The following is a 15,524-nucleotide window of genomic DNA, read 5'->3' on the forward strand; positions in this document are numbered from 1 at the left end:
GCATGAATCTAAAGTTATGAGTGTGTAAATGATTACCATCCAGTAGCCTATATGCAGATCTATCGTCATATGCTGCAATTATAGGCCTACATTCATAACAAATCCTTCAAGGCTAAAGTCGGATATGCCGATTCATGGGTTTTATCCAGTCCCTTTCCACAGGTGTATTAATCAAGCACCATGCATTCATAATCTAGGTGATTGATTCTGTGGAAAGGGACCGGATGAAACCCATGAATAGGCCTAGACTTGGGACAAGAGTAGCCTCTGGTCACATATCTAGCTGCTCAAACCAGAGGCAGGCTATATGGGCAGTTGGGCACATAGGGTAAGGCCTACATCCAATGACTTTTAAGAGAAAACTTGTCAGAGGTAGGCCTATAGGGCCACATATGAAGAAAAAATAATAATTTGCCTTGATATGTTTCTTCATGTGTGGCCCTAATTCTACGTCGTACTACAGGACATTCTTACAAGAAATGTCAAATTGTCAATAGTATCCCCTTTACTAACATCCAGCACATGAATGCGACAAACTAGTGTTGGTGCCGAACGTCTTGTCACACCCCCTTTGTGAAGCCAATCGGAGTGAGAGCCATATATGAGAGCGGTGTTGACATATCCCAATGTTTCTTCCATTTTGAATGTTCCACAGACTGTGGACACTCTTTGTTGGAGCAACAAGACGATCGAAAAACAATTTTATTACATATGTTTTTTTTCTATATTTTAGTAGAGCGTTGTTGACTATTTGTATTGAACGATAAAAGGACACACAAAGTAAATATTTGTAGGCCTACGGGAATTTGACACACTCAACATGGCCGATAGCGACTACCACTTCAATACCTTCAATACATTTTTTTAACTCAGTCGGAGAAGTCAGGAAAGGCAGACAAGGGTGAGTAGCCAACAACGCATAGAAGAACCAGGTAAATATATGCTAGATGGATATGTACCACATACTAGGACAACTTTGATATTCATAATTTAAGCATTTATTTTCATTCTCGACATGTTTTGATTTACATTCTGTGAAATATCAAGTGTGTCAAGTTTGCAGACTAGTTTTTAGCCACCATTAGAGCGTTAGCTTCACCAACCGCGCTGTCTGTCACCTGTCCCAGTGCTAAAATGGTTTCATAACGCCTAAATCAGATGTGGACTCTAGATCGTTAACCTCTTTAGATCGACCTGTCTTCTGGTTCCGTCTGTATATCTGCGAAATTGTGGCTTCGCATCTAACGTATTGTATGTAACATGTTTATCCGATATAAGGTCTTTGCGAATACATACAAACAAATGCATAGAGTTACATAGTGTCACAGCGAGCTCAAATCTCAGATCATGGCCTACTAATTCCAATTTTGATGAGAGATATCATCGCTTCTTGGCTTGCATATTTCTCCACTTGTTACATGAGACGTGGTGATTAGGGCATTAATGAAATGTTTACCTTTCCCCCCCTTCCCATAGACACAGATTTGACCATGGCATTAAGAAGTGGTCTGTGTCGCCTTCTGGTGAATCCTCAGAGAGCTGTTGTGGTTTCAGCCTCTAGATCACAGGGAACAGCAGCAACTCCTAAATGGGGTAAAGATTAATATGGTTAAACAATTAACTTGTTTGGATTATTGAGTTATCCAACTAGTTCCTCCATCAGGTTGTGTTATTATGACAGTTCATTTCTTACTATAATGTCTCTTCATTTTCAGAAACAGAAAAGGAGACCGTAAAGCGTCCCAAAGCACGTATGTTGACTACAGAATGGTTTCCACTGACATTAGATCTTTTGTCATTTTTTCCATCCACCGTGTTCTGTTTGGATAATGATGGATGCTTACTGCACTGCAATTCTCATATTAGCCAAGGTACAGTTTAACTGGCGGGATGCCTTGGACCTCGAGGGACTTTTAACAGAGGAGGAGATCATGATCAGGGATTCCTTCCGCACCTACTGCCAGGAGAAGCTCATGCCCCGTGTTCTCCTGGCCAACAGGAATGAAGGTACACGCCTAAGCATGGTCAGTGAATCAGCATATCACATTTGCATCAAGGCTTAATATCATTATCCATTTATTTTAGTTTTCCACCGAGAGATTATCTCTGAGATGGGTGAACTAGGTGTCCTGGGCCCAACAATTAAAGGTAAGCATATGGTGAATACTTCTGCTCATAAAGTTAGAGAGTGAATTTTGCTTCGTGCTATAGCACAATTTAGGAATTGCGCCGTTCCCTGACGTGTTTCTTCCCTCCCATGAAAATATAAAATCATGCTAGTCATTTGAAGTCATCTGAGTTATTATCATTGATTCTTTTTCAGAGGGGAGATAAAAAACAATGAAGTCACTTTGTTATGTTTACATCTCTCCATGTCTTCCTTGTTGTTTAGGCTATGGCTGTGCTGGCACAAGCTATGTGGCGTACGGTCTGCTCGCCAGGGAGATAGAGCGGATTGACAGTGGCTACCGTTCTGTAATGAGTGTACAGTCCTCTCTGGTCATGCACCCCATCTATGCCTACGGCACTGAGGCACAGAAGGAAAAGTACTTGCCCAGGCTCGGTAAGAGACAGAGAGACACAGGGTTCATTCACCTTTCGCCATTGCACTAGATAGGGTTGCCAATTCAAATAAAGTCAAAACAGAGTCCAAACAACTTCAGTGCTTTAACTGCGTACATACAGAGCTGCTAGTCATGCTGCGGGACTTCATTTTCCTCTCTCAGCTCGGGGTGAGATTCTTGGTTGCTTTGGCCTGACTGAACCCAACCATGGCAGTGACCCCAGCAGCATGGAGACACGTGCCAAGTACAACCCATCCAGCCGCACCTTCAGCCTTACTGGTTCCAAGACATGGTGAGTCGACTTGAAGAGCTGTATTCTGTGTAGCGTAAATACAGCGGGGGAAATAAGTATTGAACACATCAACATTAATGGACATTAATGTTTGTAATTTTTTTTATATGTGTGGATTACCTATGTTAATACTATGAAACATTTCATGCAAATAGCCTCATTGGAAGTATACTGCATAGCATGACTGCATCACCTAACTAATGTTCTGACATTGCTATATGTAGATTAATGATAGTTTTTTTAAAAAACAATTTTAGTTAGTAGTCTGCAAGGCTGTTTTTGACAATAAAGTGTTTTTTAATGTGCTTATTAATATCGGTTGGGTCACATTACCCATGGTGAGAGGTGAGACCAGTATAGTTATCATCTGGTCTCTGTATTCTGTTATTATGTGAAGTTAATGATTAAGGGAAACAAACAAATAATTGTATACCTTCTTGCATTCAAACCACCCTCAAATTAATACTTTTACATACATTCAACTGGACATGCATGTGTGTTTTATGTTGTTGAATGTTTAGAATACCTGTTTAGAATATTTCAAATCATAGTATGACTGACAAACTGGAAAAGACACTTTCTAGTCTTCAAAATGATCAGGAACTAATATGTGTGCTTGTCCTTAACCAAGGGTAAATGTGTCACAGTAACCCTGAAACTTGTAAACAAGATTCTTTAAATTCAGGGAGGACAGTGACTATAAGAGTCCACATGGTGGTGCCCTAGTGTAACTTTAGATTAGTCGTTGAGTCATTGTCAAGTCAAGTCACTTTTATTTATAGCGCGTTTGAGTGTAACCCAAAGCGCTCATGATGCATGTCCATGCTTTATTTTTAGAACTAGTCAATTCGGTTCATTGTCAGAATGTGTAATTTTGAAAAAAAAAATAAATAATAAAAAAAAAAAAAAAAAAAAAATATATATATATATATATATATATATATATATATATATACAGTATATAGCGTTGAGAGTAACTTGTGATTCAGCTTTGTTCTCTTCCCCACTCTCTGTTCCTCTCCGTGTACAGGATCACTAACTCCCCTGTGGCAGACATCTGTGTGGTTTGGGCCAAGTGTGAAGATGGCAAAATTCGGGGGTTCATCCTTGAACGTGGCATGAAAGGCCTGAGCACACCCAAGATCGAGGGCAAATTCTCACTGAGAGCCTCAGCCACCGGTATGATCGTCATGGACGAGGTAGAGGTGCCAGAGGAAAACCTATTGCCCAACGTGTCTGGACTGGGTGTAAGTTGTACCACCCCTTTATAGACCATTGTGAATGGACCATGGAGTCATGTGAGATGCATTAGTGAGTAAATGAAGAGGATGTCTTCTGTCTGTGTTTCTTCTGTCAGGGTCCCTTCGGATGTTTAAACAATGCTCGCTATGGCATTGCATGGGGGGCGTTGGGTGCTGCTGAGTTCTGTTTCCATGCTGCCCGGCAGTACACACTGGACAGGTTAGAAGATCATTTAATTGAAACTACTCCCTTTACATCAGATGTCAAGTAACAACATTGTTTTCATAACAATCCATCTTTGTAACTTCTTTAGAGGTTTTGAAGTTCTAACATTGCACACTTAAATGGGCAAAGTCTATTGCTAGTGGTGTATTAACCTGTATGGATGTCCACAGAATACAGTTTGGAGTGCCCCTGGCCAGAAACCAGCTGATGCAGAAGAAGATGGCAGACATGCTTACAGAGATTACTCTTGGATTGCAGTCCTGCTTACGATTAGGCAGACTGATTGATGAGAAAAAGTATGATGTTTCGTAACATATAGTAAAAGCAGTAAAGGCATGTGCCTTCATTAGTTGGTTGACTGACCGTTGTCTTGTCTCTCCATGTCTCTAGATCATGTCCGGATATGATCTCCATGCTGAAGAGGAACAGCTGTGGCAAGGCTCTGGACATTGCCAGACAGGCTCGTGACATGCTGGGAGGCAATGGCATCGCTGACGAGTACCACATAATCCGCCACGTCATGAATCTGGAGGCAGTAAACACATACGAAGGTGAGTGAGTATACTATGGGGTTCCCTGGTATCCTGACTATATATATTATATAGAATATTATTCCCCAATCCCCACCTGGCTCGGTTAATCTGGCCCCCTAATCATCCTCCAGTTTAATAAGCTCATTCATTCATTCTCTCACTTCAAGCTGGCATGTGGTCACTGTTCTGGCACATAATGGTTGCCTAGCATCACCCAAGTCGGTGCTACACATTGGTGTTTCCCCTTCTCTGTAAAGAGCCTTGATAAAATGCCATTTAACAATGTGTTGTTGTTGTTGTTAAATTAAATTAATGACAAGTTTTCAGCTTATTGTTCTGCCATGAGGAGTCAGTAATGTTTTAATTTTTTTAAACGATATGTTGATCTAGCCGATTAGTTAATAATGAGATTGTTTCACTGGAACAAGCGGCCTAATAGACAGTAATGGACCAGTGGCCTTCTCTCATGGATCAAGATAACTGAGTAATATAAAACTGCAGAGATAAGAATACAATACAGATGCCTTGCCTCACTCACATTAATCTATTTGTGAATGTTTAATCAATATTTAGTAGGGCCTCAGCTTTTTAGCATAAAGTTACAGTGATGGAATCAAACGCATGCTGCCTCAGCAAAGTGTTGTGTGACCAAGGCAGTGCAGTTTTGTAAGGAACAAAGGAAGTGATATTGGTGTCAATTGTGCCGAAACCAAAATATTATGCTTCTGTATTTCATGTGCAAAATATGTGTCCTATTTATTTCCAGTCTGGCTTTTTTTGGGTTTTGAAGATATTGTTTCTTTCTTTTATAGGTACCCATGACATTCACGCACTGATTCTGGGAAGGGCCATTACAGGCCTGCAGTCTTTCACTGTGGATAAATAAGAACCTGCTTCTCTCACTTCCGCCTGTAAAGTCACTTTCAAAAGCCAGCTGCTGCCTTTATCAAAGAATGGATAGTAAGTAGGTCAATGGAGTTTTAAAAAATGGTTGAACATGTCTGTAGAATTTTACAAGCACCAGAATATTATGTTTGAAAGAGAAAAGGGTTTGGTAAAGAAAATACACTTACAAAAGAACAGGAAAAGATTAAACCTGTCAGATACATTGAACTATGATGTAGTTCAACAGACCAAATCACTATTTTTCTATCCACACCACGCCTTTAGTTTGTAGAGATTGGTGTAAATATTAGTTTATGGAATAACATAGCTCAGGAACATAAATTTCATGTGTTTCAAATGACCCCTGTAGTATAAGGCAAGAGAAAAGGGCAAAATACACTGGTTTGTCAGTCATGTATACATTAAATATTTAAAATGCATATCTACAGGTGATGTTGAAACTTTACATGGGACTTTTTTTGGGGGGGAAAGATTGACCGTTCAGTATCATTTTGAAGTAAAATATCCTTTTCTTACTAACAGGATCTTTTCTTTTGCATGATTGAAAGATATTTGTTTTAAATGTCAAAACAAGAATTATACCCAATAAATAAGCTAGTTGCAATTAAGTGTCTCCATTTTTCCTTATATTTTCATTGTGATGAAGGTCCCTATTTGTTTGTCATGTAGAATGGCGCTTTAATTTGATCCGTATCTGTATATCTAGCTATAGCAGATTTATATTTTCTCTTTATGGCAGGCTATTCTTGTAGTGAGTGGCACTGTTTTATTTATTTATTTGTTATTACAAGGGGCATTGTCCCTAGATCAACTAGGGATTAAGTGCCTTACTCAAGGGCACAACGGTGGAAGCCAGGTATTGAACCCACAATTTATCAGGCTACAGCATGCTAGCTACCACCACCCCACTGTTACTCCAAATAAAGCCATCCTTAAAAATATTTTCGTTTGCCGTAACCCGACCGACCCTGTCAATTTAGAACCGACCCAAATATTTTTTTTTTCCCCTTTTAGTCCGACCGACTTGCCGGTTGTAAACTTGCGTTAATACCGACCGATTGTTTTTTTTTACTCTAAACAACCAATACAAATGCAATAAAATAATAGTTCTTTTAGTAGGCCCAAGTATTGTGAATATAAATTGCCTACATGCAAACGTGGCTCACTTAAAAAAAAACCTGTGGCGTCATCTCTACACCATTGGTTTTACGCATGTCACTTCGTTTCATTCACACAAACTGATAACGCTGTTACTAAGTTCTGGAAGAACTGTGGCCAGATCTTTTCTCATCCCTTCTCCCCCTAGTCTAGCGGTGACCGTGTCGGAGTATTGAAATTGGTTGTGATCTATTCAGCATTTCTCAAAATATGGGTCCGCAACATGGAGACTGCTGAGTCGTGGAGTGAAATTAGGCCCGGTGCTTCATCTGATAATTTGCTGCGCAGTTGATCAAGAAACCGCGGATCGACGAAAAAAGAAAACAAACGTTTCTGCTATCGATGTCATTAAACATGGAGCCCTACAATTAAGTGGTGGTATGAGCATTCATTCAATGCGCGTCTGCGCGAGAGAAACTGAAACTAATCGATAACGTTGGTATCAAAGCTCCGCTTCAACCTGTTGGAAGGCTATTTATTTATTTAACGAAACTTAATAGAACGACGTTGTTTTTTGTAACTTCCTTAGAAACAGAGCAGAGACTGTATAATACACTGTATAGCATTGAGTATTGTATAGTCAAATTTCAATATAACGTGGTCAAGAGCTATTGTGGCCTTCTTTCTGGGTACATGTAGATGAGCCCTATGACCCAAAAGTCTGCCATGACCGGGCCTCAGGTCAAAGAAGTTTGAGAAAGGCTGGTCTACATAACCTGCATCAGAATGAGGTTTGCAATGGTGCGCCTGAAGGCACGGGTTGAAGACCCAGTCAGTTACGTCACGATATGCACATTTGTGTAAATTCATTCCTAGGTAATCAACATGACCAAAATTGAACTTTTTTTTTTACTTTGAATCTTGAAAAAAAAAATATTGACCTACCTACCGACCCATTTTTTTTTTTTTTTGGCTGTTACTGCAAACAAAAATATTTTTAAGGATGGCCTAAGTGTTATTGAAGAAAACAGAAAATTATTATTAGCAGGGGTATAGGCAAATGCAACAGTTTTCTGTTGAAATGTTGCCTTATGATGCAGGTTTGTGGAGGTGTTACCTTATCCAGCTCTTCTGTAAGATAATGCAGAACGTGAATCACACTCTTTGACACGTAACTGCTGTCCCCACTTAACCACACTTTTGTGTCCAATTTGTTTCCATCCTGCCTAATTTGAAAATGCAAATGTTGTTGCTACTGATGCCCGATTGACTTTATGAATCAAAATCCAATCTTTATGTTAAATGTATCAGTCAAATTTTAACAGTTAACATGAAACACAATGGACGTCAAGTCACTTTAATGAATCAAAACTATTTTAATGACTTATACACAGTTCCTACAATATATTCACAAAACATTAAAATCTAAATTTTGATAATCCCCAATACTTTCTCAGACATTTAAAAACGTAAACTCCAACTCAATGAAGTGAAACGTGAACAAATAACACAAAATACACTTGAACAAAGCATGCTCCTTGTGCAGTAACCACAGCCTGACCGATTTTGAGTGAGCAGGTTTCTACTGAAACACAAGAACAATAGCTATACATGACATGGAAATATACCATCTTGTATATCTACTGCTCAGGGGTCTGCTGGAGACCCTTATTGATGGAAACCAAAACTTGACTGGCACCCTGAAGCTCCACGCTGAGCTGGCTGCTCCTTCCCAACACCTCGGATAGCTCCTGCAGCCGGGCCTCCATGCCATGACTTTGCTCCTCATAGTGATTGAACAGGTGGTCCTTCAACTCCTGACATGTCTCCCTCACCTGCCAATACAAATAAACAGAATGTGTATAGAATGCAAGCTCATAAAGGTTGGTGAGGCTCAAAGAATTCTGTATCTGAACAGCAGTGAACACATGCTTGTTCATATTAGCAACTGCAAATGATCTAGATTGTAGAATGATCCAATGGCAGAAAAATGTGTCCATAACAGTTTCCATCAAAACAAACAAACAAAAAATAACAGTAATCCACTTGACCAACAGGTACCTTCTTCATCAGTGTGTCCTCAAAGTTGGCTATGACTTTCTGATCCATGGCACGGCTGTGATTGATTCTCTCTATAAGGTCTTGAGCTTTCTTCCCAGTCTCATCAATCCTCTTGTTCAGAGGAAAAGAGCAAACATAGCTATCTTCTAGTTCACCCGTTGACGAACTGCAGGACAAGGTGGAAGCTCCAATGCCCGAGTCTTCACTTTTAAAGGAAAGAGTGAAGACAGAAATGCACGAGGTGTCCCATGGGTGAATAATTCCATTATGATGAAGTAAATGAACATTTTGATATCTTACATCTGTGGTTCATGGCTGTCATCCAAAGTCATAAATGGTATTTGTTCTGAAGAGCCTTGGATCATCCCATCTGCATCCTAATGGTATTATTAACCAAACAACACATTAGCCGACTTTACTGACATTTTTAACAAGACCACTAGAAGCTACTGAAACATATAGCTGCTACTGTTAACGTGACTTACAATTTCAGGGTGTCACCAGTACAAAGACTGTTTACAACATTAACGTTAGCATTTTAAACATGGCTTAAATTTACCTTTAATGATGACCGTTGGTGAGGATTAACACTTTTTGGAGTGGACTGACACAGAGGTGAGGATGGCTTCTCAAACAAATGCTGTTCCATGTCCTTTTCAATGTTAGCAGCTAACTGTTGCTAGATTGAAACTGGTACACTGATATTTAACGTTTATCAAAAAACTAATGGTTTAGATTCGCAACGACTTTTTTAAAAGGAGTTATTAGGATCTATTTTAGTGGATTTTGTAGGCTATTTTAGCATCCATTAACGTTAAACTTAAAAAAGATATCATGTCTTGCCTTTTTAGTTCTAAACGGCAGCTAACGTTAACTTTGATAAAACTGCTTCACCGCTTTTATAGAGCTATCACATTACGTCTAAGATTTAGTTAAAGAAACTATAACAACAAATGTTATGTTATATTCGGAGGAAATACAAGTCTCCTATGATTAACTGGCTAGCTAAAAAGCAAAACTATGATAACGACTCGTTTTCAGTCAATGTTAGCTGAGGGCAAAAGAGAGGCCAACGGTCCAATCGGCTCTCGAGCCCCAATCCCACAACGTAGAGCCAGAGAATGTCTAATAAGGGAGATGGCTCTGGTAGAGCTCTTGAAACATCGTCTTCCTCATATTTTGCCACAGTTCTGGGGTATTTATCTGTTTAATTTTGAGTTACATTATCAAGCGGTAATCGATGTAAATAATCACCCTTTGCATTCTGGTTACTTGCAACTTTTTGGGAGGTGTAAAGACCAGTCTTCACAGAGGTCATATGCTTTCATTAATATGTATTTCACCACACTGCACTGTTGAGACATAATTAACATGTGTGTCTTGTTAAAGGAGAATTCCGGTGTGATATTGACCTAAAGTGTGTTGAAACATGATACAGAGTGTAAACGTATGTCTCATAGCCCATCTCGGCTTGTCCCCTGCACTCTAAAATCTGGCGCTAGTTAGCCGATGCCATAGATAAATATAGAACCCATTTTATCTGAATTGTTTATTGGAATGTATTGATTATGAAGACTAACTCACCTGAACCACCTCAAAAATCCTCCTCACCGAACCACCTGAAACCAAGCTTGTGAACAGGAGCCTACATCTGGCTACATAATCCTATCATGGGAAATAAAAAAGTTTGTTGAGCAGTTGCAGAGACTGCAAACTGCTCCAGACTTGTGTTTACTAAAGAGATCATCATCTCAACTCTGAAACTCAGGTTAGAGGACTGGCAGCTAATTAAAGTAGCCTAATTCCTATGCAAAGTAAAGCAGTAAAAAAAAAAAGCAATTCCTTTGTGTAAGCATACCAAAGATGAGTGAGTTCATGAGTGGTCTGCAAGAGGAAGTGGGCTTGATGTGAAAGCAGCAACATGCAATGTCATGTAATATTTCAAATTAAAGTACTTCTTCATTATATTTTTTCTGTTAAGAATGTGTCCAATTGCTTTTGATAAGTAGGCCTACCCCTAATTTGGTTGCAGCCTTTTTGGACAAAAGCAGTATTACCAAACAATATTGAAATTAAATACCACATGGCACAATTCACAAAAAGTTAGGCTGTTGCCTTCAATATTTCAATGCCTGAGAAGTAGCCTATCATTTTCTTTAATTATCCACTAATGCCAATGGCTTGACTCAACAAGGAATCCGGCGTACATGCTATACTATTACATTACATTAGCAGACACTTCTTGACCAAAGTGACCAAAGTGACCAAAGTTACTACTACATACTATTACTTTGCTACCATAAAAGTATTTCCATTCCCGTGACCCCAATCTGTCTATTCAATTTCCTTATGTCATAATGAAATCTGATTTCACTGGAAGGCTGTACTGGAAACTAGTCCACATGCACTTACAGTAGAGGCTATTTGTAATGCACAGACTAATCACACATCACTCAATCACTCAAGCTACCACACCTGGGGCTGTCGTGAGCGACACTTTGCTCTAGTAAAATAAGATAACCATAAATACATACACACACATCAAAGCTTCTTATAAACTGAAGTCGCTGTCAGCAAGATAATCCTCCAGGAAAATCCATCAGCCTAAGGATGTACAGAATACAACCACTGGAAGAGGCGTTTCCTCCTCACTCTTTTGGAAGAGATGATGCATTATGAAATCAACAAATCCAATTCATTTTGAAAAGACTTATTACGCAATAACAGGCCGATTACTTAGACTTCAGTTCAGTTTATGAAAGTTCATAATATTATGTTTTTATACGATTACCTCTGACAATTCATATTTTACCCACTGTCCAAAATCAGCTAATTAAATTCAGTTTACAGTTGCATGGTACCTTAGGAGTTATACAATGTGTTGTCATCCTTACATAAAATCAGGAGGTGTTTGTTATCAAGTGTGTTATGTTTTACCTGTATGCAACTAAATATGCACTGATACAAAATGTGTGTGTTTTGCAACTGAAGGAAGATTTGTCTAATTGACATTTGGTAAAAAAAAAAAAAACCTTAATGCACATGGCAGTGCCTTAAGGAGCACTGATCTAAAACGTATACAAAGGGAGTACTTCGCCTGTTCTGTGTGTATTTAGAAAGATTACAAAGAGACAGAGCGTCTTGCAAATCTGTGTATTGTTTTTCAATGATCAGAACATCATCTTTCAGTTTGAAACGTAGAAACGATGCATAATTGAGCCATTGCGGAGGTGGGCGGTGACTGACTGTTAAACTCCATACAACACCGTGATGATCAATATAGCCTAGCCTGCTGCACTAATGAGCTGCATTAAACCGAGGGGCGGGGAGTATGTGTTTATGCACCAATTGAAACCCCTTCATAGCACGAAAAGGGTGGGGAGGAAAACTTCGTGGACAGATGCCTTTATAAAGAGTACTATTTTCAGCACCAAGGAGAGGGCTGATCTACCGGCGCGCGAAGTCTTTTCTGTCTACTCTAATGACCAATAAAAACCTTCCGGTTGTCGACGGTAAGATTATGTTTCTTTCTTTTTCACTTTTCAGGAAATAAACAAACCTAGATCTAGACTACTATCATTTGTGTTCTGTTACATATTTCATTCTATTGTTTAATTAATTAGCATATACAGCAATATTATTTCTGTATTTGACGCCTCAAAATAAACTTATGTCTGAATAGTATATTTTTGCACGAGGAAATCTAACTTGTGAATATTTCTATCAGTTTTAGGCAAAAATACGAACAACGGATTTTTTTTCTCTACATGTTTACGTGCTGTTGTGAAGAGGCACAGCCTTTGTGCTACTGAAGTTTGTTTTCGACCAGTGGAACTCTTGAACTCAAAACAGTAATCATGAATTCCATAAACATGACAAATTTGAACCTCTCGGATAAAGCCCGTGCTAATCTTTATGTAGTCCCTGAAGAGGAGCCAATGTACAAGCAGTTCAAACCTGTGTCAAAGGACCTCATCCCTCTCCCCAAGTCAGTGCTGTACTTGTTGATGGCTGCATTGGTGATTGTCGCTGTGGCATATGCCATTGTGGGACATCTCATAAAGGATCTTGCTAATGATATTGCAGGTAATGTAGTCAAACATTGTTATTATGTTTAGATATCAGTATATTCCATTTGAAAATGATTGTTTTTATAAAAGCAATGAGAGTGAAGATGGGTCGAGCTGTATGTTTTATCGGTAAATAGAGTAGGCTCTATCAACCTTACAAGTAACTGTCCTTGCGCTATAAATACAGTTGACTTGACTTATCACTCGGAGTGGGCACCTATAAATATAAATTCTAAACGCAAATTCATTGCAATTGATTCATGTCAAACATTTGTGTTCGATGTCATTTAATCATTGTTCACAGAGATGATAGAATAGATGTTCTAGCTGGGCAGTGGTAGTGTAGTGAGTGGATAAGGAGCTGGGTTAACATGTAGTAGGCTGAGAAGTTGTGGGTTCAATTCCTGGCTCACTGTTGTGCCCTTGAGCAAGGCACTTAACCCCGACTTACTCCAGGGACAATGGCCCTTGTAACATATAAGTCGCTTTAGATAAGAAGCCCGTCTGTTAAATGAATAAATGTAATGTAAATGTTCTACTACAGTCCCATGAATAGATAATGAATGAAGACTTCTCCTTGCCCCCTTTTCTGAATCTCTAGATTGTGTGATTGGTCCTGCAGAGGACCCATCAGAGAAGCCGAGTGATCTGACATGCGCGTCGCCCACCCACCACATATCACCCATGGTGATGAACCATTCCAATGCCTTCCATGTGTGGGATACGGATGACGTGGTCATTCCCCTGCCCCTGCTGGACGATGAAAGTCCCCTGGGAAGCCCACTCCTAATGGCTGCCATTCCTTACATGCCCTCCTTCTTCCCCGCACACATGCATAGTGCCCACAACAGCCCAGCTCAGCACAGCCCCAGCGTCAGCACAGCCCTCCCACAAGACATCTGAAAAGGATCTCTGAACAGCCGGATTTTTATCAGGAAATCAAAAGGAAGCCAAGCTGAACTCAAAATGCAATCAGAGAAGATTTAGTGTGAGGAAAGAAGCATGTCCTCCATTTACTGTAATCTCAGCTTTGGAGAAGATGAACTGACATTAACCGACTGCTAATATGTTTTTTTTAGCCATGTAAAATGACATGTTAATGCACCAACCCAATTCCCACCCCCATGAAACATCAGGTCACTCTGAGGATTAGGGAGAAGCCACTCTGACCCCTCAAAACCACAATGACTCAACAAGATGAAATGTACTTCATAATGTTTTCATATTCCCATATTTACGTAATGTTTTATCCCCAAATTCAGATTGAAATAGACGCATACCACTTTTCTGTACCCAGCACCACACAGGGCAACATTTGATGCTGATGTTTCAAATGTCCACTTCCAGCACATAGCCACATGACACCAAGGACAAACATGGTATTCAAGAAGGGAACAGAGTCCTGACCTGAGAACACCTCTTTTTGTTGACATTGGGCTTTTGGAGTAATGAAACAAAAAAAACTCATTGCTCAAGGTGAAATGAAGAAGTCAATATACTGACTTGCAGAGAATTGTTGAGAAACATGACTTGGTCTGACATGTGTAGAGTTCTGACTTGGACTTGCTTGGAAGGTCAAATGAGCAGCTTTAAATATACATGTGCATTACATCTCAATTATTTTGGAGGATCTCAATGACATTCCTTGATTTTTAACAGCACTATAGTAATCTTCGTATAGTAACTTTGGTTGTTGTCGAATCAAATGCCAAGGGGAGCAGGTTGCCGTTTTAATTGTCAAAACCTAAAAAGATGCATTATGACCATGAATAATTATGAAATTCTGAATGAACAATGGAAAAGAATGTTCCCAACATTCCTAAGCATTCTATGCACCTTGTTTCAGGCGTTTGTTATGCATTTGCATACATTTCAGCTCATGGCACATGAAATTAAACACCAGAAACGAGGAATAGTAGTAACTTTATCTTTTAACCATGCCTTTCAGTGTGTGACAGTCATTGTAGGTCTGCATGTATGTTTATATTTAGTCAAAAAAACCCCTGCAAATTGCACCTTTAAAGCAAGAATCACTGCATAAACCACTAAGACTACTTCTGTTGTAAGCTTATGATACCAATAACCTTGCTGTTTACATTAAAACAAACGGTTCTTTGAGTTGTCTGTTTCGTTTGCATGTTCTCTTATGTCCCTGGCTGCAGATCAGACTCAAATCAACAGTTTAGGCATCTTAGTTCAATAGTTTTGTCTAATGGGCCATAAAGTGTATTTTGCGCTTTAGATTTGGTAGGTGGCTAAAAACAAGTTCATCTCTTCAGCAGCCCCGACATGCTATTTCTGGATGAGGGATAAGCTCATCATATAACACTTAAGTTGTTACGGCAAATTCAGTGTAGCCTGCACAACATTTAATCCGTCTCTTGGGATTTCCTCGATCTCTACACCTGCCCACTGACGCACCACCGTGTTTACTAGCAAACACATTAAACTGTTAGTTGGTACACACATTGGTAGACTATTATGTTAAGACAACTGTTAAGATGACCCTTTGCCATGGACCCAACTGTGCACA

At 39.4% G+C, this 15,524-nt stretch overlaps 2 protein-coding genes across 3 annotated transcripts; one reads left to right on the top strand and one right to left on the bottom strand.

Annotated features, from left to right (window-relative positions):
* The first annotated feature begins 750 nt into the window (after nucleotides 1-750).
* On the top strand, nucleotides 751-6,366 carry gcdhb (glutaryl-CoA dehydrogenase b). 2 transcript variants are annotated; one of them, XM_042087198.1, is made up of 12 exons: nucleotides 751-901; nucleotides 1,477-1,593; nucleotides 1,716-1,751; nucleotides 1,867-2,007; nucleotides 2,086-2,148; nucleotides 2,393-2,563; nucleotides 2,727-2,856; nucleotides 3,887-4,103; nucleotides 4,214-4,317; nucleotides 4,494-4,619; nucleotides 4,714-4,874; nucleotides 5,669-6,366. In XM_042087198.1, the coding sequence occupies exons 2-12, from the start codon at nucleotides 1,491-1,493 to the stop codon at nucleotides 5,740-5,742; spliced, it is 1,326 nt and encodes a 441-aa protein (XP_041943132.1). In that variant the 5' UTR covers nucleotides 751-901; nucleotides 1,477-1,490; the 3' UTR covers nucleotides 5,743-6,366. The 2 variants fall into 2 exon arrangements, with proteins under 2 accessions (XP_041943132.1, XP_041943130.1); XM_042087196.1 differs by having other exon boundaries at nucleotides 786-932.
* A 1,846-nt stretch (nucleotides 6,367-8,212) lies between these two features.
* On the bottom strand, nucleotides 8,213-10,032 carry syce2 (synaptonemal complex central element protein 2). Its single transcript, XM_042087789.1, has 4 exons — nucleotides 9,481-10,032; nucleotides 9,222-9,298; nucleotides 8,922-9,126; nucleotides 8,213-8,695 (listed from the first exon to the last, which is right to left on the bottom strand). Exons 1-4 carry the CDS (start codon nucleotides 9,568-9,570, stop codon nucleotides 8,501-8,503), a joined length of 567 nt encoding a protein of 188 aa, XP_041943723.1. The 5' UTR covers nucleotides 9,571-10,032; the 3' UTR covers nucleotides 8,213-8,500.
* Between the last annotated feature and the right edge of the window lie 5,492 nt (nucleotides 10,033-15,524).

This window comes from Alosa sapidissima, chromosome 3, assembly GCF_018492685.1.
Source record: "Alosa sapidissima isolate fAloSap1 chromosome 3, fAloSap1.pri, whole genome shotgun sequence".
Lineage (NCBI taxonomy): Eukaryota > Metazoa > Chordata > Actinopteri > Clupeiformes > Clupeidae > Alosa > Alosa sapidissima.